At 36.6% G+C, this 25,198-nt stretch overlaps 4 protein-coding genes and 1 long non-coding RNA gene across 6 annotated transcripts; 3 read left to right on the plus strand and 2 right to left on the minus strand.

The window, feature by feature from the left end:
- The first annotated feature begins 2,295 nt into the window (after nucleotides 1-2,295).
- Nucleotides 2,296-6,217, plus strand: LOC117618780 (flap endonuclease GEN-like 1). The gene is made up of 8 exons (XM_034348507.1): nucleotides 2,296-2,581; nucleotides 2,968-3,144; nucleotides 3,731-3,901; nucleotides 4,061-4,242; nucleotides 4,373-4,619; nucleotides 4,780-4,915; nucleotides 5,104-5,579; nucleotides 5,709-6,217. The coding sequence occupies exons 1-8, from the start codon at nucleotides 2,387-2,389 to the stop codon at nucleotides 5,958-5,960; spliced, it is 1,836 nt and encodes a 611-aa protein (XP_034204398.1). The 5' UTR covers nucleotides 2,296-2,386; the 3' UTR covers nucleotides 5,961-6,217.
- Nucleotides 6,218-6,810: 593 nt separating this feature from the next.
- Nucleotides 6,811-9,233, plus strand: LOC117618261 (two-component response regulator ORR26-like). The gene is made up of 5 exons (XM_034347857.1): nucleotides 6,811-6,952; nucleotides 7,264-7,416; nucleotides 7,542-7,934; nucleotides 8,027-8,103; nucleotides 8,292-9,233. Exons 1-5 carry the CDS (start codon nucleotides 6,811-6,813, stop codon nucleotides 9,231-9,233), a joined length of 1,707 nt encoding a protein of 568 aa, XP_034203748.1.
- A 3,569-nt stretch (nucleotides 9,234-12,802) lies between these two features.
- On the plus strand, nucleotides 12,803-16,245 carry LOC117619025 (ribosomal RNA small subunit methyltransferase, chloroplastic). The gene is made up of 10 exons (XM_034348844.1): nucleotides 12,803-13,134; nucleotides 13,405-13,554; nucleotides 13,697-13,753; nucleotides 13,963-14,061; nucleotides 14,214-14,309; nucleotides 14,601-14,685; nucleotides 14,889-14,941; nucleotides 15,105-15,188; nucleotides 15,579-15,689; nucleotides 15,801-16,245. Exons 1-10 carry the CDS (start codon nucleotides 12,859-12,861, stop codon nucleotides 15,864-15,866), a joined length of 1,077 nt encoding a protein of 358 aa, XP_034204735.1. The 5' UTR covers nucleotides 12,803-12,858; the 3' UTR covers nucleotides 15,867-16,245.
- A 301-nt stretch (nucleotides 16,246-16,546) lies between these two features.
- LOC117619888 lies at nucleotides 16,547-20,328 on the minus strand. Of its 2 annotated transcripts, XR_004584637.1 has the most exons (4): nucleotides 19,110-20,328; nucleotides 18,856-18,976; nucleotides 18,596-18,717; nucleotides 16,547-17,233 (listed from the first exon to the last, which is right to left on the minus strand). It is a non-coding gene; the product is annotated as an uncharacterized LOC117619888 (long non-coding RNA). The 2 variants fall into 2 exon arrangements; XR_004584636.1 differs by having other exon boundaries at nucleotides 18,856-20,328.
- A 4-nt stretch (nucleotides 20,329-20,332) lies between these two features.
- On the minus strand, nucleotides 20,333-20,851 carry LOC117618262. The gene has a single exon (XM_034347858.1). It carries the CDS (start codon nucleotides 20,849-20,851, stop codon nucleotides 20,333-20,335), a length of 519 nt encoding a protein of 172 aa, XP_034203749.1.
- Between the last annotated feature and the right edge of the window lie 4,347 nt (nucleotides 20,852-25,198).

The raw sequence follows: 25,198 nt of genomic DNA on the forward strand, positions 1-25,198 counted from the left end.
TGAAATAACTCTATGTCTTGGTATTTTCGGTTGGTACTAGCACAAAACTTTGTCGAAAGTCATTCTTTTTTATTTATAAATTACGGTGTGATGTAGATGCATAAAAATAACTACTTAATATTATAAAAAATAAAATTTATGTACACGTATCAAACTATAATTTTTGTTTGTTGAAAAAATAACTCGTTACGAAACAAAATAAGGAGTAAAGTATTTTTCATAAGTGTAACCACAAAATCGTGGTGGGTTGCAAGCATAGCCCCTTTGGCCATTGACAATTACATTGTTGGTATGATATCAATCCAAATTGGTACAAGATCTTTAACAATTTGGAACTTGTCCACTAGCTCACCGCCAGGTCATTTATGTGATCACATGTGGCTGATCCTTATAAGCCTATATGTTACACATGCAATTGGCTGTGGGCCCCAACCATCGGAAGGAGGATCCGATGCTGTGTATCTGATTCCGATCATAAATGGTGGACTCCGCGCGCCAGTGTCGGCTCCTCTAGTCCACATCACACCCACACGCACAAAATTTTCATAGCCGGATTTGCCTAAGGTTGATACGGTAATTTCACCACTTGATCATCATCAATATCAAATATGGAATGCCATGAATGAGTTTTATGTTTCTCAACCAAATATTCACATTGTCTGCCTCAACTCAACTATCACAAAATCAATGGAGAAATATTCCCATGGGCATGGTGATGCATCCATCTCTTACGTAACTAGGGCAAAAACAATTAACTTCTCACTGCAAGCTAAAATTCTTAGACGCCAGTCTTAAATTTCACACTAAAAATCAATTGATCTTTTAGTTTCATAATTTTCACTTTAAATACTAAATTAGATATTTTATGACAAACGACATTTGATAAGATGAAATGCGATACGGACAAAGATATATGGAGCGACTTACTGTCACAACAAACCTTTTTCACTTTGAATATGTATGAAAACATAATAAGATAGAGAAGGGATATAATAATTCCATAAGTTAATAATAATTTCCCTTTAATTATAGTGTACATTTGTTTGTAGGCCTTTTTAATTAGTTTCATAATGAATTGTCCATGAATTATGTTGAGTTTAGTTTAACTCATGACTTTGTCATTTTCAATGCCTCATGATTCATCACTCATCGCTTTGTGTTCTTGTCTAATCCCTATTACAAGGACACAAGTCCCATGCATCCTCACCATTTTCCTTTTGGGTTTTTTTATTTATTTATGTAGAGTTATCTCTTCATATTCATGGAAGTATTATATCCAAAACTTGATCGTACACAATATTTTATTTATTATTCTCTCTATTTCTTTTAAGCTTAATTTTCAGGTTACCTCCTAAGCTTCAACAATTTTACAAACAGGCATATTCAGAGCAAACAGGTAACCTCTCTTCTGCCACTCCTCTATGTCTCTTTCTCCCTCTATATATAATATAATATCTATTTAATTCCATGTCATCCTGTTTTTGTGTACCTTCCATTACTATCTAAGAAGATGTCTTGTGATAATATATACTAAAAGGATCATGCACGTATACACAAAATCATGGGAGTTGTAAAAGAGAGAAATTGAGATATGTAGAATGAAAGTAATTGGTAACAAGTGCACATTTCTAATTGGAATCGTTGATTTTCTAAATCACAATTTAAAGATCATCCTTGTAAAGCAGTTAGCATTTGGTTTACTTATATTTGTGAACAATTAATGTCTGCAGTAACATAATTTAGTAGCACTCGAGAGAACGAGTTAAATCAAAGGCAAACTTTCCCACAAAAAAAGAAGAAGAAAAAATTGAACTCTCAAATTAATTTACTGTGAAATTTCTCTCTCTTCAATATTTGTTTTGGAGACGTAGAAATTAGCAAATTAATATCTATAAAGTATAAACTAATGCAAATAAAGGGGTCCTTTTCTTTTAATTTTTTTAAAAATAAATAGTATAGCCGCGCGGCTATACTCTGATTTCCTATATTAAAAAGGGGTATATCCGCTCGGCTTTACTGGGGTCCTTTTTCAGTTTTTTTAATGAATAGTATAGCCGAGCGGCTATACTTTTCAATTTCCGAGGTCCCTGTACCTGGACTCTCCCTACGTTAGTGTCGGAGGCCCGATTTGACAGGGATTTTTCGGCCAGCCCAAATTCATAAAATATTTTACGGGCTAGACTTTAGTTCATGTTTTCAACCCAACCTAGTTGTATCCAAACCCAAATTATGTTGAACGGAGAAGCCCTACCCATTACTAACAAACAACCCAACGGCACAAAACCGTCTTGTCGTCTTCTTCCTCCACCTTCACCTTCTCGGTTAGTACGATGAATGTGTAAGCCGTCTTTTTACTGCCAGACCCATATTTGCAAATTCCAGAGGGATGGGTGTTGGTGGTAAATTCTGGGACTTGCTTAAACCCTACGCCCGGCATGAGGGTTTTGATTTCTTGAGGAACAAGCGGGTTGCTGTCGACCTCTCCTTCTGGCTCGTGCAGCATGAAACCGCTATCAAGGACCGTGCACGAAGCCCCCACCTCAGGCTCACCTTCTTCCGTACCATCAATCTCTTCTCCAAGGTTCAGTTTTCTCTCTGTTTTTGTGTTTTCTGCTTGTTTTCTGAGAAAATGTGAGAAATTCAAAGAGAAAAAAAAGTTGGGTTTGTGGCTTTTCCGCTATACACATTTTGGGTTTTGGGAATATGAAAGTTGATTCAAGTTGTTTGACAGTGTGAGCTTATTTTAAATTTACTTATATAAACTTAAATGTATAAAATATGGGGAAAAATGGAAATTTGATTGAGTTTTTGCGTTTTAAATAAAAAAATAACCTTAACTTGGCCAACTATTTCTTAAGCTCTCTAATTTTTGTTGTTTTATGTAATGCTGTTTTATTTGCTTGACTGAGATAAAGTTACAGCCCTTGAATTGAGAGTGAGCTTAACTATCGGTCAGTGTTTATGCAGTTTGGAGCATTTCCAGTCTTTGTAGTTGATGGAAGTCCGTCACCTCTAAAGTCAGAGGCAAGGATTGCAAGATTCTTTCGTTCTTCTGGTATTGATTCATCAAGTTTGCCTGTGGCTGGCGATGGTGCTTCAGTTGAGAGAAACAGCACATTTACAAAGTATATTCAAGAATGTGTGGTGAGTTGTTTCTGATGTTATGGTTTGTTATCAATTTAATAACTGCATTTTGTGTTTGTGCATTGACAAGTACTGTTTTCGAACTTTGGTGCAAACTCTTCTTTCGGTTGCTTTGAAAGTTCTTTTTGATGTCAAGAAAAAGTTTCCATATTTCCCACAAAGTTTGTAAGTTCATTCCACTTGAACCCTTATCATCCAAGAACATTTTAATTCTTTGGCTTTTCAAATTGTGGTGGTGATTATATGGAGTAGTCTTAGCTTTGACATATTTTCCGCACTTGTTGGCTAACCCTGTATGAATGAGATTGTTTGTAGCGAATTGCAGTCCTTTTATTTGACTCATGATTTAGTAGCAGACTGAGTGTTCATGCTTATCCATATGCTTTCATTATTTTCCCTTGCAACATGTACATCTGGATGAAAATTTTGTGACCAGTTTTTTTTTTTCCTGGTCTGAAAAGTCTATGATCAGTTTAATTCTGTTAGAATCTGTAATTATATCTGTGTGAATAATAGATATTTTCTTTTGGTTTGTTGCCGAGGCATTTGCATGCTTATCAGTTATTTACTAAAGGTGGTTTAATAGGAACTGCTTGAACTGCTTGGGATGCCTGTAGTAAAAGCAAAAGGAGAGGCTGAAGCACTGTGTGCCCAGTTAGATGCCGAAGGTCATGTAGATGCTTGCATCACATCTGACAGTGATGCGTTCCTCTTTGGGGCTAAGTGTGTGATAAAAACCTTTCAATCCAATTCCAAGGTAAGTAGTAATGTCTTTGTAAGTTTAACCATGCCCCAGTTGGGCAATTGATTCTGCTCTTTCATATTGATTTTTTATTCTGCGAACTCATATCTCTTCTCTTGCCATTTCTGTTGCCACCATCCTTTTAGGCCACTCAGAGATTCTCATTCTGTGCAGGAACCATTTCAATGTTACTATATGTCAGATATCGAAGCTGGTCTTGGTTTGAAGAGGAAACACTTGATTGCCATCTCTCTTTTGGTCGGAAATGACTATTATTTAAATGGGGTGCAAGGCATTGGGCTTGATACAGCTCTTCGTATTGCCCAAACTTTTAGTGAAGATGAGATATTGAATAGGTCAGATACTAAATGGATTCATTCATATATGGCGTTTTTGGTTTCTGTTACAAAAGTTATTTTAATTGAAATGTAATTTTTGTGCTCAAACTTTTTAATTAGTTAAGTTTGTATTATAAATTTTGCACAGGTTACGTGAAATAGGAAATGGTGATGCTTCTCTCTTGCAAGGCGAAATAAGATCTGTGGATGATAGTGTACCCAGTCCAGATGAGAGCTCATTAAAAAGAAAATTCTCTCATTGTTCCTTTTGTGGGCATCCTGGCAGCAAAAGAACTCATTTCAAGTCTTCCTGTGAATATTGTAGTTCCACAATGGGTGAGGGTTGCATGAAAAAATCAGAGGGTTTCAAATGCAGTTGCTCTTCTTGTGACATGGTACATTTATTTTACCTTCTGATACCTATCCTTTATAGTGCATTTTTTGCGTCAACATATCGGGCCCGTCACAAGTCGAATTCAAATAGTGTCTGTTACAATTTTCGGCAATGTGCTCCATATTGCATCCTTAAGTATAAGCTTTCAATGGTAATGGCAGGATCGTAAAGAAAAGGAGCAGAAGAAGCAAGATAATTGGCAATTGAAAGTTCTCAGCAAGATTGCACTGGAGCCGAATTTTCCGAATGATGCGATTATTGAAATGTATTTGTGCAATAGCCATGGTTACTTCACTGGTATGTTTTAACATTCTTCCTAAAACTGGTACAACTAGTATAAATTCTTTTTCAATAGCATGGACTGAATATGACTTAAGAAAATTTTGTCTTCTTCAGAAAAAGGAGCTTCTTTCTGGCATATGTTGTTTTGTGAATGTATCTTGTCAATTTCAGTGCACTATAATGTTTTAAAATTTTGTGCACAGAAAATGATGGACCCTGCATATCATGGGAAAATCCAAAAACTGAAATGGTGGTTGATTTCTTGGCTTATCATCAGCTGTGGGAACCATCTTACATTCGCCGGAGGATGCTTCCAATGTTATCAACTATTTTTTTAAGGGAAATGGCTAAAGATCCTTTAAAAAGTTTGTTATATGGGCAGTATGAGTTTGATTCCATAGATCGCTTGAAAATAAGATATGGGCATCAATTTTATGTGGTCAAGTGGAAAAAATCCACACCTTCTTTGGGTTGTGTCAGTTGCACAGCCCCTCCGGAGGAGTCAAATGTGCAACAAGATGATGTTGTGGAAGTTGATGAATCCATTAATCCATTCGATGAGTCTGATGTTCCTAGGATTGATATCAATAATGGTTGTTGCTTTTTGTTGACTGATGAAAATATGGACCTTGTCCATGCTGCTTTTCCAGAGGAAGTTGACAGATTTTTGCAGGAGAAGGTGTGATTTCTTTCCCTTTTCATTTCTATGTGTTTTTTGTTTCTTTCTTATTTGTGGTTTCCTTTTCCATCTTGCGTACCTGTTGAAATTAAGGAAAATCTTCTAAGCTTTTGTGCTTAAATCTTGCAGGAACTGAAAGAATTGAAAAGAAGAAAAACTGAGAAGCCAGAAACAGCAGGATCAAGAGGCGTCCAGCTAAATATCACAGAATTCTACCGTTCAGCCAAAGTGTATGAGACAGAACCTGGAGAAATTCTAACCAAGAAGACAGAACCTGGAGAAATTCTATCAAGTCAGAGAGCTGAAACTAGCAAAGAAAAGAGAAAACCATCAAGCTCAAATCTCCCCAAGTCTGTAAGACGCCGTCTTTTGTTTGACTAAGGCATTTTCAGATTTTGGGCCTCTTGCTGCTGTTTAGTAGGAAAAATTAATTGAAGATGTAAAGTTATCACCTCCTTCTACTCCTTACTGAGCTTAGCCTGATGTGTAATTTCTGTAATTAAATTTTAGATTTATATAGGGTAGATGCTGAGCAAAAGTTGCAGGGTTTTGAATCTTCCTTGAGTGAGCAATGCAAGATTTCTAGTGCGTTTATTGTAACATTTTGTATAAAGGTGAATTTGTCATTTTGAGATTTTTTTTTGGCTTCAGCAATTTATGGACGGAATCTTAACGTAATGGGTTTTGTGAAAACAACTTAAAACTTCAAAGGGCATTAGTGTAATTTTTAAAAGCTCGTGGATTTAATGAAAACATATAAAACCTCAACAGTTTTGCAATATAACTCAAAGGTGGGGAGGGGGGTTGTGTAACGGAAGGTATTAAATAAAACACACATTTTACATGTGAAAAAATTTACAATCTTCTAAACATGGGAAATTCATTAGTGCCCTTGACCTCTTCATTCTATAATTGGCAGTCGTTCCTCAATATAATTGTCATGCTATATATGCTTTTGACTTTCTCTTGTAGAAATTATTTGAAAAGCTATGGATGCTCAAAGCTATTGCCAACTTATCTGATCTGTTGATATTGTGAGCTTGTGCCTATGTAACAATTGCTCTAATATTTTTATGTCATCGAAGGCCAAATTGTAAGAATAAACACAACTCTTTCTTCTGGTAAGTTACAACACATTGAGCATTTCAAAACACTACAGAGATGATGGGTTATTTTTGTCTTTTAAATTTTTTTTTTTTTTTTTTGAAGACTATAACCCCCGGGTGACGCCATGAGCGATGAGAAGGCCATCTCAATTGAATCTGTGAACAGTTCTAGTCCAAGACTTGAAGCTGTCAGTGTTTTGGTTGTTGATGGTGATTCTGCATGTCTTGCAATACTATCAAGAATGCTCTATAACTTGGGGTATAAGGGTAAACATTTTTTTCTTTTTCTTTTTGTTGAATTATTTGGTTTCATTATGGAGTCTGAATTGTTTTTCTTTCCCTGCAAACGCAGTCAAAACCCATTTCATTTTTATATTAACATGTAATTAATTAACCATGTAATTCTAATTTCCTTCAGGATTATTATGCTTACCTTGTTTGCCAAGGAAGTTCTAACCATTTGCCACATATGCTATGAGCCTATGACTTCCAAAATTTATTTCTCTCTAACTGTTTGTTTATTTTTTTTGCAAATACAGTTTTTTTCTAACAGTTTCCTGGTTTACTCTTGCTAGCAGTTATGACAGCCAAAAGAGCCTATGATGCACTATCCATAGCTAAGAAGAAGGAAGATGAGCTTCATCTTGTGCTGACAGAGGCTCACTTGCCTGACATGGATAAATATGAGCTCTTAGAGAAAATGAAAGCAGTTTCCAAAGTACCAGTTGTTAGTAAGTTCTGAGTTTCAAAAACCCCATTCATGTTATTACTTTGCACTCACCAGAAAACAATTTATTCATGGAGTTAGGCCTCTGATAGCATATGCTGCTGACTTGGTTTTTATTTATTTATGCAGTTATGTCTGATGATGACGATGAGAATGCTATGTTGGGTGGGCTGTTTAAAGGAGCTGTATTTTATTTTGTTAAACCACTCACAATCAACAGCCTAAAAAACCTATGGCAGTTTGCAATCATCAAGAACAGAAATCATGTGGTGATAGATCTCACTGAAGAGGAAAGTAGTGTTTATGCTGAATCCCAGCAGGAGAATACATCAAATGAGGGCTTGGAGAGTGACTCATACATGACGAGAGACCGATGGTTGAAAAGAAAAAACCCTGAAGGGACATACAAAGATGAGGAAAGAGAGAATTCTGATTCAACTTCCCAAAAGAAGCCAAAGCTAGTTTGGACCAATGAGCTACATAAGAGATTCTTGCTAGCAGTCAGATTGCTAGGAGTTGATAGTAAGAGCCCTTTTGATATTGGTTCTGTGATGAATTTTTTACTTTACTTGGAGCAATTGAAACTAAGATAGCTAATTTATTTCTTGACTTAGGTGCTCATCCAAAGAAAATACTTCAGCATATGAATGTCCCTGGACTCAGGAAAGAAAATGTTTCAAGCCATTTACAGGTTTGCTTCTTTGTTGTATAGGATTCAGTACCTATAATGCAGAATTTTCAACTTTATATAAGGATAAACAACTTCTTTTTTTGGTCAGTGATTTCTGCAACATTCTTGGTTATCCATGTTTCTTTTTTGAGAGAGAAACATCAACACATTCTCGGCTCTGCACTCCTTTATAAATGTTATTTTTGCAGAAATATCGCCTCTCGTTGAAGAGGGAACAAGAAGCAATCATGAAGGCCAGGGCCAGAGGTCCCAAAAAATCAAATTTCCCATCACACCAATCTTTATCAACATTAAATTTTCGAGGAGGCTGTTCTCATACCCCGAACCGGTACTCGACCTCAACAGCATATCAACCAAAACGCAGAAGCCGTGTTCAGGACCTCAATAGTCACATGTCTAGACCTTCCCCTGCAGGTTCTGTATGTTTTCCAAGTCAAGTTTACTCAAGTGGGCATCCAACTCTAGGCAATGAGTCAAGTTTTTCATCAATGCCATACCATTCAAATTATAAAAATGGGCAACCAACTCTAAACAACCAGCTAGATTATACTAATGATCATAATACTAATCACATTGGAAATAGGATCACCAGCAACAAGGAATTGGCTGGCTTTAGACAGGTGGGGAGCTTTGTCAGAGACAGTAATTTTGATGGGAACAAGAACTTCTCTACTTTTGGTGATCATGGTCATTCAAATTTAGTAGATTTCCCAATATTCCTGCATAATTCTACACAACAAGAAGAGCAACAGCAGAAGCAACTTCAACCACAGCTTCTGTTTTCACCACCATTGCAAATGCCTTCTCCGCCGACACAGCCAAAGGAGCAACAAGAAAACGACATTCTTGGGCAGGAAAGGCAACTTCAACCACAGTTTCTGCCATCGCCACCATTGCAAATGCCTTCACCATCACCTCTCCCAGCAGCAGCAGAGCAGCAAGGAGAACAAGATGACATTTTTGGGCTTGAAAAGCAACTTATGCAGTCACCACAATGGCATATGCCTTCAATGCCAGCAGCACCAACAGCACATGAGCAAGAGAAAGATGACACGTTTGGGATTGAAAGTGAAGAAACTGATGACTTATTTGACATTGCAAAAGGCACCACTCAACATTTCAATGATTGATTTTGATGATTTATGGTGAGTGGCTGGTGATCAAGCATCTGACTTATGTTTATGCTCTTGTAAAGTAAGCTTCAATTAAAAGGGTACATCTCCATACATTATTAGATAGAGACTATACAGTATACTCGCTTGTAAGCTCTTTCTCTCATCTCAATGATAAAGGAAGAGGATAAAAAAGGAATATATATGAGAAATGTAAGTGGACAAGTTGGACTTGAAGTAATATACAGCTTTAGTTTTTAGATTTATTATCATGATTAACTTACATTATTATATCTCTGTTTTTTGTAATTAAAAAAATTAGCGAGAATCGAACCGTAAACTTATACTAATCCTAACCCATTACTCCACCCTCTCTCACCACTTGAGCCAACCCCAGAGACCCTTATGTCTTTTAATTGTGAGTGTATTCGAACTTACTAAATAAATTTTCTATGCTATATATATTTGTCAGTAATTAAATCGTCCTATGTTACTACTACTAACAAAAAAAAGTTGTTATTTGCATTTAAAATTGATTCTTTATTTGAGTATCATCAGACTATTTTTAAATTTTATTAATTATATATTCGTCTATTTACTCGATTATAATTTAATGTCTATTTGATTGTTGGTTTAATTAATATTTTAAGGATAATCTTTAACGAGGGCACTAAATAGTTGTAAGAGTGCGACTAAAAAAAAAAATGTGGGTCATGTTTATGTTTTTTCCATAAATAAATTTCAGTTATTCATCAATTAAAAAGAAATTAAGATAACTGAGGAAGTTTTATTTATGGTTGCCATATTATTATTATTATTATTATTATTAGGAGAGTAATGCTACATTTACCACATTTTATCCCACATTTCTATACCACATGATGACTCCTTTTACAATTTGAATCCTTTGTACGTTTTATTCTTATTGATCTAATAAAATTCTATCGCATTTTTATCAAAATTAAAAAATAAAAATTCTATTTGTCAAAGAAAAATGGGATTACCGCATCCAAAAAAAAAATTGGCCATGCAAAATGTTTTGAAATTAGAAAGGGAAAAACAATATCAAACCCAATTTGCTGCCAGGGGGATTGGAATCAAGAACAATATTTAGAATAATCTGGGCTATAAATCGGTATATGTAACTTACCCAAAACAAAATCGGTAAATGTTAAAATATATTCTAAAATAGGCAACTAAAAAAAAAAAAAAGAGAGGAAATTATGGACTTGGTCACCAATTTTTATTGGGCAGATTACTTGAGGACCAATTAAGAATTTCTCTCTCCGTGTTACATTTTCACTCATACTTTCCTAATCACATATGTCAATCTGATTTCCTTTGGTTACAGAGATTTATTTGGTTTCCTCAAACCGTTTGTATTGGAATTAAAACTTAGTTCATTCCATTATTTAGGGTTGGCATTAACTTGAAGCCCAAACCTTCTATTTCCAACTCACACTAGGATTAAGCAACTATATAACATTAACCTTTTTCACTCTTAATTTGTTAACGGGTTAGCGCTTTCTTCATCGATAACATTGATGAGAAAGATTAGAGAAGAGAAGATGAGTTTGGTGAGTAAGGTAGGTTTTGGTGATGGCTTGTCCCCTCTCGAGGTTTTGTCAGAGACGATTTGTAGTATATTCAAGGTGCATCAAGAGAAACAAGAGCATTCTTCAGAATCTCCAAAGAAAGGAAGCTCCTTGTACTTCAATTTCTTGAATGATACGTCTAGCCCTAGCAATACTACTCCTGTAAGTATTAATTTCTCTCATCACATATTCAGTAACTTTTCATTCTTCTCTTTAGTTTTTTTTTTTCCTAAGCTATGCAATTATTTCCTAACATTTAATTTAATTTATTCAATTTGTCTCAGAAAAAAGGAAACGGGCCAGCGATGATCACGAGAAAAGAGGCGATATTGGAGAGTCCTAGCAGTCATGACGAGGATGATGATGGCTGCCAAGTCCTACTCGTTGATCATGCAGAAGAAAGGTCAGAACTGACTTTTCAATTACAAATTCCAGAGTATGTACTCTCTCTCTCTCTCAAACTTTCCCTACCTTATTTATAAATGTTAATGATTAATAATGAACTGAATATGTTAATGATTAATTATGCACTGTGCATGCCAATTACTTAATTTGCTGCAAGTTTAATTTCTCACTATCCCTGTTTCTCCTACTTTAGAAACTAAACTAAACTGCATATATTAAGCTTATTGTGTTTTTCTACACTTGACATTTTTTTTTATGGGTTAATTAACTAATTACGTGTTGTAATTTTTGTCGCAGTTTAGTAAAGGAATGTTTTCCACACCCTAAGAAACGAAGGTCTTCATCACCTACTAATATTAATAGCATCATCCTATTTGGACAAAAGATAACAATGAGCACGACTGGACGTGCTAGTATTAGTGGTAGTAGTATTGAATTTGATCAAATTCATCAAGAGCAGGCAATGACTATTAAGAATGCTTCTTTGAAAAGAAGATATATTTTTGACGAGAATGATAAAGATTGGGTTGCTGCTCCTGATAAGAAGAAGAAAAAGGTCAAGTTTTCGGTCAACATGAATTCAAGCAAAAGCAAGGGCAAGAACAAAGGCGTACCCGAACCTATTCATGAGTTGCCAGAAGAATTCAAGCAAGTGATATTGGGCAAAATGAATGGGACAAAGCTCCAATTATTGGCACAGAAGAGTTTGTTCGAGGCTGACATAAAGCCAGGCCAAGGTAGGTTGTTGCTACCTCGAGAGCAAACCACATCCAAGAACCCCAAGAAGTTCCTCAAGCGCAATGAGAAGGCTAGACTTGACAAATATAAAATGCAGGTTTCATTGATAGATCCCGTGCTTCAGCAAGAAGATATTACCTTAGCGTGGTGGAAGCTATCAAAGAAACCAAAAAAGCGATCATTTGTGTTGACACATACCTGGAATCACATTGTTAATAAGCATCATCTAGATACAGATGATTTGGTTCAAGTTTGGTCATTTCGGGCTATTAACTCTAATTTTAAGGAAGACGATCTTGATTGTGATTGTGATCGTGATAATAATTGTCGTGATGTTCAGGATTATGACAATGTTGATGATGATCTGAATGACGATGATGGTCAGCTTCATTTGGCGCTTGTTTTGGTTAGGAGAGGTGATCATGTCTTTAAGGAAGAAGGCAACAAAGAAAGTAGTGGAGGACGAGAAGTTGTAGGTGGCAGTATTTGTGGAAGTTGCAGCCCTGAAAAAATTGGTAGCAGCAATCCCAAAGTTAGTGAAAAAAGATCAAGAGACTTTTAATCAAGACTCTTTTATATAATAGATTTCTGTAAATTTGTTTAGAATGAGCTTTTTGTAGCTACAACTAGCTAAATTTGGTATTTGCATTATCATTAAGAAATTAACTAACTAGCTTTGTCTGTAAAAGTGATGAGATTATGAATGGATCCATGTACTATGCGTACAATTTGTAGAATTAGCAATTGACAATGGGAAATGTCTCATGAAAAAAAGCCCCAAAGAAGGCACCAGAGAACTTACTAAAAGCCCCAGGCTCAAAAGACCTTCCAACAAACTGCGAAGGAAAATAAGAATTATAAATAAAAAAATTTACAACCTCAATAGTGAACACTCAACAACAGACATGAACTCACCCCCTCTTCTTCTTCTTCAGCAATCTCTCCCGCCAATATCCCCCACTGAAAATCTAATTCAAGTGAAATCTCCACTCCCGGTGCACAATAGCACACCCGGCGCACGAACACCTGCATCATCATCATCACTTTGTTGTATAAGAGCTTGCGCTGGTAAAACAACAAGAAGAGTAGGAAGAGGAGGAAGAGGAAACCCAGATGACTACCATGCCACTCTCACTGCTCTCAACTCCAAAGGCCGCTTCCCTAGAAAATCCCTCGGCCAGGTTTTTCACTTCCTCTCTCTCTCTCTCTCTCTCTCTCACTTAATAAATTTTCCCTTTTTTCTCTTTGTTTTTTTTTATGTTTCAAATTCTGTGTTCTTGTGTAGGTTCTTAGACAATGTGTAGAAGATAGTATGTGGGTTTGGTTCCAATTATGTTTCTTTAAAGTTTGTTTTCCAAAATTTAGTTAGAAATGGTAAGCAGCCTCGGGTTTATTTTCTGAATGATTTGGTTTTGAATTTTCTTAGTTTGTTTAATTTGTGTCTATTTCAGCATTATATGTTGGACTCTGAGATCAACGAGCAGCTCACTGCTGTGGCTAATGTTGGAGAAGGTGATGTGGTGCTAGAAATTGGGCCAGGAACAGGTTCTTTGACTAATGTGCTTATTAGTGCCGGTGCATTTGTTCTCGCAATCGAAAAGGTGTGTGTTTCTTCTTGGTTATCCAATTAGAATCCTGGGTCTTTGAATTTGAAGCCCTGCAAGAAGAGTGGTATTTGTTGCAAATTTGACAAATTGCTTTTAGTATTTTACACTGATTTGTAGAATGTTTTATGCGCTTTAGGATCCACACATGGCTACTCTTGTGAGTGAAAGATTTTCAGAGACTGAACGGTTCAAGGTAAACCACATTTTGGTCATATTTTGCTCTGTCTTATGCTACCAAGAAATGAGCTCTTCTTTAGCATTCTGACAAACTTGGTAGTGATATCACTGATATGTTTCTAAAAGTGCTTTGCCTTTGGAGCAACATCTTTGGATTCTGAACAGGATGGAATTGAAGTTTTTATGCGCTTTATGCATCATTGTTTTTATTTTTGTAATCTGTAGGTTTTGAAAGAGGACTTTGTCAAATGTCACATTCACTCTCATATGTCATCATTGTTGGCAAGTATAGAGCCATCCAGTGCAGATTCAAGACATGCGAAAGTAAGTACCCTTCTTGGTTGATTAAAATGAATTTGACTTCGTAATGATGCTTGCTAATTTCGCAACATTCCGTGCTCAAATGGAAACACTTGGTATTTTCTCCATGTTTACAAATATCCTAAAGTATGGCCTATTTGAGTATCTGATTGCAGGTAGTCGCTAATATACCCTTTAATATAAGTACAGATGTTGTCAAACAACTTCTTCCAATGGGTGACATCTTTTCTGAAGTAGTACTCTTACTCCAGGTTGGCATTATTCTATTGATCTATGATTCTAATTGTTTCAAGTTATGTAATTACATTATGTAGCCATGTATTAATAATCCTTTCATGATTGGTAATGTTATCTGGATTGTATATCTCATTCAAGCATAGCCTGAAGCTAACACCTTAATAGGATAGGGAAAGGGATAGAGAGAGAGTATGAATTTAAATCTTTAATGAGTAGAGCAATCGAACTAGATCACTAGTAATTTATGGATGTGATATGATTCATAATTTGATTCCTTCATCACGATAATGGTAAAATTATTTCAGGAGGAGACAGCTTTGCGGCTGGTGGAATCATCTTTGCGAACATCTGAGTACCGGCCCATCAATATCTTCGTCAATTTCTATTCAGGTATCTCTATGTTTGGAATTAATTTGGTATTTATCCTCTACAAACCAGAACCTATGAAAAAAGGGTGATAACTTTTATATGGTGTAAGACTGGGATGAGTTGCAGCCTGATAAACTTTTATGCCAGTGAGATACAAGTGTATATACTTCTGTTCCTTTTTTGTTTTTCTGAATCTGGGTTCTGTTTTTCATTTTCCTTTTCAGATCCTCAATTCATATGTAAGGTTCCAAGGACAAAATTCTTTCCTCAGCCCAACGTAAGAATTTGTAATCCCATTTGGGAAAATATATGCCTTCTAACACTGTCAATATTGCTTGTTTGAATGAGTTGAAAAAATAGCAGTACATTTTTTTTGGAAGTTAAACCAAAATTGTAACTAGCCACAAATTCAGATTGACCTGATATTGTGTGTGTTGCAGGTTGATGCTGCTGTGGTTAAATTTAAGCTGAAGCAACCTGCACACTACCCCTCAGTTTCCTCAGCTAAAAGCTTCTTCTCAATGGTTGTTCCAATTTCCATAATCAATATCAATCATTTTAGATTATCATTAGTATTACCGATTTTCATTGCAAAAAAATATATTGTCCCTGTAAATGGACGCAAGCAGCAGATGCTGCATTTTCAACCTGATTAATATCTGACACACAGTAGTGGGGATATTAGGGTTGAATACTCATTGCATAGGGCGCGGTGTCTTTACATTAAAAAATTTGGTCAATCTTCTTGTTATTCTCACTCAATTCTTCCGTTAGTACTTCTCTCCAGAACTACATAAGTTATGATTTGAGAACTCTCCCAAGTGTAGATGATTTCATTGCCAGCAAGATCAATTAGGACTCTGCCTTTCCTTTGGGCCGTCATTATAAGATGCCTTGTTTGTATTTTGATACAGGTAAATTCTGCTTTTAATGGGAAACGTAAGATGTTGAGGAGATCACTTCAGCACATATGCACGCCCATGGAGATTGAAAATGCTTTGGGAAACGTTGGTCGTCCTGCCACGGTATTGATTGCTATTTCTCTGCTTACCAATTATGTTGGAAAAGGGTTGCATAAGCTCCTGCCTCTGGAAATTCAGTCTACTAACTTTTTTGTTCTTATTGTTCTTTTGCAGTCAAGACCAGAAGAGCTATCCATGGATGATTTTGTGAAGTTGCATAATTTGATTGTGAAAGTATGACATTTGTGGTTTCTCTAGAAGGCCGATACTTTTCACACACATGCAAGCCGGTTCTACCGCACTAGTTGCAGCAAATCTCATTCAAACAGCAACTGCAAAAATTTGTAGAGAAAGCTGGACAAAATTCCATAAAAGTGTTTCCGGCAAGAGCAAATTGGAAAGGAAATGGATCATTGGCGGACTTGTTCGTCAAAAAATGGTTTTTAGGGCCCTTGGCCGTATGATACAAGCAGAAGCAGAAGCATTTTTTGCCTATAAAACAATGATTTGTGCATACATTTGTATCCCATTAATATTACCAAATTGTAATCCAGTAACGAAAGTAAAGAACAAAGAAAATAAAAGAAAATTGAGTTGCTAGTTATTATGTGTTGAGTAATTTCTTTGTTTCCTGGTGCTTTTATACTTTTCTAGGGCCTCGGAGGTCCTCGACATACCAAGAACACAAACAAGAGCGCAAGTTTAACTAATTTTTTACAACAATGCAAATTTTGGTAGGTGAACTAACTTTTGGCATTAGTGAACTTTGAAGGTTGAATTAAACTTCTGGCATTAGATGAAGAAATTCTATTCGGAATTATTATATGTCCAAGGTTCAATATTGAAATAATTTCAGAGGTTTTCCTTTTGTCTGTGTCAACAAACAATTCAAAATGTCTCGTTATCGGCAAATATGAAACTCTGTGTTTACGTGCTCCTCTTTCCATTTTATTAAGAAGATCATGATTTACAGATAGTTGCTTAGCCATACCATTCTTACAACATATAATAGCACGAGAATTGCCGACATTGGCTACCACCAGCATCCACTCGTCATGGTGGTTCATTAATATTGCCGTAACAGCACTTGAAGCCGATATCGACCTCAAATCTCTCTCCACAAGGTTATTGTTGGTTATAAGATATCCTCTCCTCACTGCATATGCAGTGGATAACCAGCATTCAGGCTCCGCTATGATATTCTTAAAGAGATAAGACTGCAAGAATGCAGGTGTTTGATAGTTCATTAAGCCATCAAAAATGCCAAATAGTCCTACATCATGGTCATCACCACCAATCTGTCTAAGCTCTGCAACAACATAGCTTTGTGTAGGAATATTGTTGTTTGTTCCATTTAGCAAGCGGAAGCCATAACATTTACATTGTATGAGCCATTTGAAACCTTGTTTTTTTTCTTCTCCATAATCAGGAACATCTATTCTTGATGATGCACATTTTCGTTGGTACGAGTATGTGATGATGAATCTTTTGGATTGGGACCACCTAACCCAACTTTTTCCTTCATCTCGTGGAGAATTTTATCAACTTTCTTGAATGTTGTAGGGAAAATACTGTCTTCACTAGAATCAGAAGCAAGTGGAGAAAATCTGGGGAGCATGTAGAGAGAGAAATGAAGACGGTCATGATCATCATCTTCCACAGATACTAATAGAGTAAGCACAATGATAGTCATAGACATTATCCATGCAAGTCTACCAATAGCAATTATTTCCATAGCTCAAATCTTAGTTCAGATTTCCAAGTCATTAAAAAAACACAATCTAAAAGGAAAATCTGTTTTATATTAAAAAAACAAAAGAAAAATCTTTTTGTTCAATTAATTCTTTCTCAACTAATTAGGAGTTTTCGGTGCCAATAGCAGTACTGATTGGATAAACCATTAAATTAAATTGAGATCATTTTCTATATAAATTGGAACTAATCTTAGCAGCTTTTAGCTAAGGCCAGCGGCTGTATATGTATATTTTGTTGGATGTAAAGAGCTATTTTCAACAATGACATAATGGTAATAAATTCTGCAAGTGTACTTCACACTCAAGTGACTTTTTACAAGTTTAAGAAAGAACAAGAAAATGTCAAGTAACTTCTGGTTTTTCATTTTGGCTATGGTATGTTTCATTCAGATCAAGTATCCTATGGATAGGCCAGCCAAGGCCATACGATCTACATATAAACGTAAAGTAATCATTAAACAATCCAAAATCTTGAGGTTTTCCCCCTTCAAATGTTAAAAGGTCAAAATTCATACAATTATACCTCAGCAATGCGGCGATCAGCAAGAAAATACAGAGAAAATCATAAGAAAATGCAAATCACTACCATAAGGAAAACCAAAGAGAATCATCATGAGCCGTTTTTCAAATTGGTTTTACTTTGCAACGTCCTATACTACTATGAACGAGGCAAAGCCAGCCTTGACTTTTAAGTGGCCTTGGGTCAGAAATTAAAATGAGGCACCTTTCCCTTTATCTTGTTAAATCACAATTTAACAAGAAAAAAACTATGCACATGTACTTTCCTTTTGGCTTAAATATGTTAGTTGCATTAAACTAAACAAACAATAGTACATGAATCATAAAGATGAGCCACGGCGTAGATTATATCCGACTTCATTTCAGCTGCTCGGGCCAAGGATGAGACTTCTCAATTAACAACTAGATTTTCTGTTATGAAGATAAGCAAGTGTAGCAGAAAAAAAACTAAGGATGTTGAAGTTATAATATGTAGAACATTTATCTCGTATAACTTTTGAAGCTTCTGTTATGATGAACTATTAGTCATGCAACAATGAATACCAAATTTATATTTTCATATGACTAAATTACTTTAATGATCATGTAAGAACAAACAATAGTAACACATGAAAATGCATATTCAGAAATAATCTGATTACTGTAGCCGACTCAAGCAAGAACTATATAACACTAAGCGACAAAAGTTTTATTCACCTTCCTCAAATCGCTATGACTAGAAACCCCTTCAACCTGTAGTTCATCAACAGATGCACCTGTTCCATGTGCTATACTTTCAAGTCTAAAGGCTTGAATTTCATACCTTGACTGAAAGAGACCTATATATAGCAGAAGAGAAAACACAATCAGTCTTTTAACCAAACACTTTTCCTACATGATGTAATATTGGCCACTAACTTCCTTTCTTCGTTGAAATAAAATACAAAATTAAAAGAAGCAAACTTATAAATGGTAACCTGGCTTTGCAAAAACTTTACAGTGACCTTATCACTACTTCCCTATTTATCTTGCTTGACACTGCAGCATTGAAAACAGATACTATTTTCATTTGCTTTAGCAGCGAACTTGGAGACCAAACTACAAGCATGAATTCAAGAGATAAATGATCAAGGAACACTAGTTTTTGTGATGTTATTGTAAAAGAGTACTGTATCTAGTCATATTAGTTAATGGAAGAAGGTTACTCATATAGTAAGGCTGTGATCATTACCTTGCTCGATAATGATATCAATCACCAGGGAAAGGGGTGCATCCTTCTCAATTGACATAACAGAACAAATTCTATCAAAACTTTAACCAAATACTGGTTAACCACAAATGATTGAAATTGAGCTGATATTTCTTGCGCTGCAGGTTGATGCTGCTGTTGTTTAACTAAGCTGAAGCAACCTGGGCACCGCCCCCAGTTTCCTCCACTAAAAGCTTATTCTCAACCAGTATTTAAATTTCGATATTCAAGAACAAGATCATGCTTCTTGGAATATATTACAGAATTTCATGCATGAACAAAAAAAAAAGTTCCTGTTATGAAGCAAGCAACACAACTACTGCTGTCTCAACTGCATTAACATATAAAACACAGCAGTGGGGGTTTTAGCAGTCATTCTCCAACAATACATCAGTTATGATTTCATTCGTAGCGAGATCAACAAGGAAACTCCCATTTTACCGTCAGTCATAATAGCATGCCAGGGTTGTATATTGACACAATACATTATGCTTTTAACGGGAAACATAAGATGTTCTGCTAACTTTCTTGCAACGTTTTTGCAGTCAAGGCTAGAAGAGCTATCCAGGGATGATTTTTTCGATTGCATAATTTGATGTTAAAGTATAACAACACATTGAGCAAGCCTGTTCTACCACATGAGTTGTAGCATATTTCATTCAAACACGAACTCGATAATATATAGAGCATGCTGGAAAATTTTCATTATATAGTTCTAGGAAAAGAACTTATCATTGGTGGACTAGTTCCTAACAGGATCATTTGAACCATAAACCACGTTTTTTAGCTCAGACAATGATTATGACTTGTGCATTGCATAATGCTGCAAGCAAAGTCATCCAAACTTATCACTTGTGCCTTTGTGTTAGTTATAAGAACCCAATAAGAGAGTTACCCGAATTAAAGTTTATGCACAGATACTGAAAATTAGAACAATTTTTCTCACTGAACATGATACTAACATTTTTCTATAAATCAACAAAAATCCATAATAATCAAATCCACAACGTATGCATCTCTGAAATACTATTCTTTTCCATGTCACACACCATAACATAAATAAAACTCTAAACTGAACCTTAAGGAAACAAACAATATCAACAAAAACTCACTGTGTCCATTTCTTGCAAACCCATCCATCATCACAGTGCAAATGCAAAACAGAACTCCTCTGTTTTCCCCTGCTTTCCCCTGTTTCACCCAACTCACCCATGAAACTGGTACACAAGCTCCAAAGCCCTCAGTTTAGACTCATGAGGGTCAAAACCCTTCACACTCCCAACAAACCCATCACCATTCAGCCGCCTATCCTCCACCACGGCAGCAGCAGAAGGCGAAAGCCGCCTTTTCGGCCGCTTGTTCTTAATGAAGCAATCCCTCATCTGCTCCTCAACCATGTCAATTGTTGCGTCCCTGGAATTCCCCTCTCCAACGCCATCATCAAAATCATCATCTTCCCCGTCCCCGACTTGCATCGGCTCGTTGCCGGTGGCGGAGGAGAGAGAGTTCTGCGGTTGGAGTTGGGGGAATTGGGGTGTGGAGAGAAAATTTGAGAGGTGGTGGTGGGCTTGGTGGAGAGAAGAGTAGATATGGAGAAGGTATGTGGGGTCAGAGATGGTGGGGAGCTGTTTGGCCATGTGGGTTGCTTGTTCTAGGGAGAGAATAAGGTCTGCTAATGGTGGTGGTGGTGGTGGTGGTTGAGGCTCTGGTTCTGCCTCTACCATGGATTCCATTGAAGAAGTCTCAATCTTTTGAATGATTTAATATCAGTACAAATCAATCTGTTGGCTTTTTTTTTATTTTTAAATAATTTAAATTTTAATGACAACAATCTGTTGACTTTAACTGGAATTGATGACTGCTGTTTGTTTCTGCTTCTCTCAAAAGTTGGTTGCTTTTCTGGAGCGCGTGTGGCTTCTTGGCTTATTTGCTTATTTGCTTATTGGGCTTCAGTCTTCAGAGGGGGAAGATTCTTATTAGAATCAGACTGCGTTTGAGTCTGTAGTTCTTCCATGACTGGTTGGTTCTGCTTTTGATCTTTTGTTACTTTTCACTTCGTAGTCACTGTTGTCCAGAGTGGTTTTTTTTTCCAATATTTTATGTTAGTTCGAGACAAATTCTTAAACAATTTTGCTCCTAATTGCAACCAAACGTTTCTTCCTAAAAATTTGTTCACCTTTTCTTTTTTTTTTTTTTTTTTTTTTTTTTTTTTTTTCAGACACCAAAATTTAACTTTATTATATTAGTAAAGAAGAAACACGTGGAGCCCACATTTATGGGGCCCACAAAGAAATTAAGCAAAGACTTTGGAGGCTGCACACTCACGGATGTGTATTGTAGAATCACGGGTGTCATTTACAGCTGCCTATAAATAGAGAAGGAAGAAGAGAGAAAGAGGTCTGCAACGGAAGAAAGAGAAGAGGAAAAGGAAAGGAAGAAAGAGAAGAGGAAAAGGAAAGGAAGAAAGAGAAGAGGAAAAGGAAAGGAAGAGAGAGAAGAAGAAAAGGAAAGGAGAAGAGGAAAGAAGAGGGTAAGTGAGCAGAGAGAAAATTCAGTGAGCCACACATATTGTAAACACTATTGTAGCTCTATTATTTTTTAGTGAAAAGGTTACTGCTGCTGCTCTCCGAGGACGTAGGCATAGCCGAACCTCGTTAAATACTGAGTCTCGTCTACTTTACGTTCAGCTCAAAATCTACCACATATCTCAGGTTATTTTATAACACGTTATCAGCACGATAGTCTCTCCTTTTATTTCTGAAATTTTTTCAACTCAACACTATGTGGTTATTCTCTGTCTCCTTTACTGTTATTTAAAGTATGGTGCGGCATTAACGTCCATACAGCAATTTAATTTGTGAATTTACTTTACAGCAAATTAACCTACTTTAAAGGGTGGTGCGGAATTATCGTCCACGCCTTTACTGTCATTTAAAATATGGTGCGGGATTAACGTCCATACAAGCAATTTAATTTGTGAATTTACTTTACAGCAAATTAACCTACTTTAAAGGGTGGTGCGGAATTATCGTCCACGCCTTTACTGTCATTTAAAATATGGTGCGGGATTAACGTCCATACAGCAATTTAATTTGTGAATTTACTTTACAGCAAATTAACCTACTTTAAAGGGTGGTGCGGAATTATCGTCCACGCCTTTACTGTTATTTAAAATATGGTGCGGGATTAACGTCCATACAGCAATTTAATTTGTGAATTTACTTTACAGCAAATTAACCTACTTTAAAGGGTGGTGCGGAATTATCGTCCACGCCTTTACTGTCATTTAAAATATGGTGCGGGATTAACATCCATACAGCAAACAATTTAATTCATGACAATTTATTTTTATCATCAATTAATATACCTGAATAAAGAAATTCCTATTAATAAGTGGTTTAAATGTTCCAGATCTCGAACCTAAAGTTTTGGACAGCAAATTCATGACAATTTATTTTTATCATCAATTAATATACCTGAATAAAGAAATTCATATTAATAAGTGGTTTAAATGTCTCAGATCTCAAGCCTAAAGTTTTGGATGGCAAATTTGGCAAAACTGGAGTTTGCTGCCTTGGACCTTTCCGGGGACAACTTTTTATCATGGGTCCTGGATGCCAAAATTCATCCACGAGCCAATGGCCTCGGACAAACAATTGTAGATGAGAATAATGCTTCGCCTGAAGAGAATGCGAAGGCCATGATCTTTCTTCGCCGCCACATCCATGAGGCTCTGAAAAGCGAATATGTGGTGGTTGATGAACCGTTGGTTCTGTGGAAAGCTCTAGGTGAAAGATACGATCACCAGAAGACGATGACTCTTCCAAGAGCTAGATACAAATGGACCCACTTGAGATTTCAAGATTACAAGTCAGTGTCCGAGTATAACTCTGCTATGCACAGAATTACCTCATTAATGAGGCTATGTGGAGAAAATATATCTGAGGAGGATATGCTCGAAAAAACTCTGAGCACTTTTCATGCTTCAAATGTCCTCCTTCAACAGCAATACAGACATAGCATTTTCAAGAAGTACTCGGAACTTGTATCTTGCCTCTTGTTAGCTGAGCAGAATAATGAGCTATTATTAAAGAATCACCAATCTCGCCCAACGGGCTCAGCGCCACTTCCTGAAATAAATGCTGCATCTCAGGAAGTGAATGCCACTTCATCTCGTGGTAATATCCACAAACGGGGGCGATGGGGCAAGCGTGGCCACTGGCAAGGAAATAGAAAAAATCGTGGTGCTCGTTCAGAGGGTTTAGGTCCAAGGAGTGGTCCATCCACTAACGGCAAAAATGCATCCCGTAATAAGGGAAAGGCACAGATGAGCCATGTGCCTAGAAATGTTGAAAGCACTTGCCACAGATGTGGTGCAAAGGGACATTGGGTGCGCACATGTCGTACGCCCAGGCATTTGGCGGATCTCTATCAAGCTTCACTTAAGAATAGGAAAGTGGAGATAAATTACATTGATCATGCTCCGCCAACCATAGATGGCTCATCAGAAATATCACGTCAGCAAAACAAGACGCATCTAGATGTTTCTGATTTTGTTACTAAAAGAGGGAATGAAGGTTATGAGTCCGAATTAGATTAAATTCCTTAATGTACTATATGCATTAGCTGAAGTGTTGTTTCCTTAATGTACTATATGCATTAGCTGAAGTGTTGTTTCCTTAATGTACTATATGTATTAGCTGAAGTGTTGTTTAAATTTCAATCCAATAAAAGTGGTAATGTTGTCTTCTTTATTAATTTCAGCTTATTTTACTTATTTGGTGGAATGGGGGTAAATTATGGATGCCCTCAAAACAAAGGCTATGGCAGAGATATTTGTCTCGCAGACAGCGCAACTACTCATACGATCCTTTAAGATCGGAAGTATTTCTCAAAATTAATGCTTACAAAAGCAAAGGTAACAACCATATCAGGTCCTGCAAATCTGATTGAAGGTTCAGGAAGAGCCCAAATTATGTTACCAAATGGAACAATACTGTCCATTCCAGATGCTTTGTATTCATCTAACTCCAGAAGGAATCTATTGAGTTTCAAAGATATACGTTTGAATGGCTACAATGTTGAAACAAAGAAAGAGGAAAACATGGAATATCTTTGTATTACCTCCAGTGATACCCAAAAGCGTATACGGGAGAAGCTTTGTGAGCTCTCATCAGGGTTGTATTACACAACCATACGGACAATTGAGGCACATAGTATCATGGACCAAGAGTCCACTGGATCAAATGCTTTTAAGCTTTGGCATGACAGGTTGGGTCATCCTGGATCCACCATGATGCGCAAGATCATCACCAACTCTAAAGGACATCCCTTGTTGACTAAACACATTATGTTATCAAGTGACATCTTTTGCCAAGCTTGTTCACAAGTGAAGTTGGTGATCAGACCATCACAACCAAAGGTTGATGTTGAGTCTCCATCATTTTTGCAGAGAATTCAAGGGGACATTTGTGGACCTATTCATCCCCATGTGGACCATTTCGGTACTTTATGGTCTTGGTGGACGCATCTACCCGATGGTCACATGTTTGTCTTTTATCTACTCAGAATATGGCATTTGCTAGGCTTTTGGCTCAGATAATTAAATTACGAGCCCAATTCCCATATTATCCCATTAAGTCAATCAGACTCGATAATGCTGGTGAATTTACATCTCAAACTTTTGATGACTACTGCATGTCACTAGGCATTGATATTGAACATCCTGTTCCCCATGTGCATACTCAAAATGGCTTGGCATAAGCTTTAATTAAACGCCTTCAATTGATAGCACGCACTTTGCTAATGAAAACAAAGTTGCCAATTTCTGCTTGGGGATATGCCATTTTACATGCAGCATCACTTGTGCGATTGAGGCCTGTTGCCAACAATCAATGTTCTCCAATACAACTCGTATTGGGAAATCAACCAAACATTTCACATTTAAAATTTTTGGGTGTGCGGTATATGTGCCTATTGCACCACCGCAACGTACTAAGATGGGCCCTCAACGCAGATTGGGAATTTATGTTGGTTTTGATTCACCATCTATCATCAAATACTTGGAACCC

Source organism: Prunus dulcis, chromosome 2 (genome assembly GCF_902201215.1).
Source record: "Prunus dulcis chromosome 2, ALMONDv2, whole genome shotgun sequence".
In the NCBI taxonomy this organism is placed as follows: Eukaryota; Viridiplantae; Streptophyta; class Magnoliopsida; order Rosales; family Rosaceae; genus Prunus; species Prunus dulcis.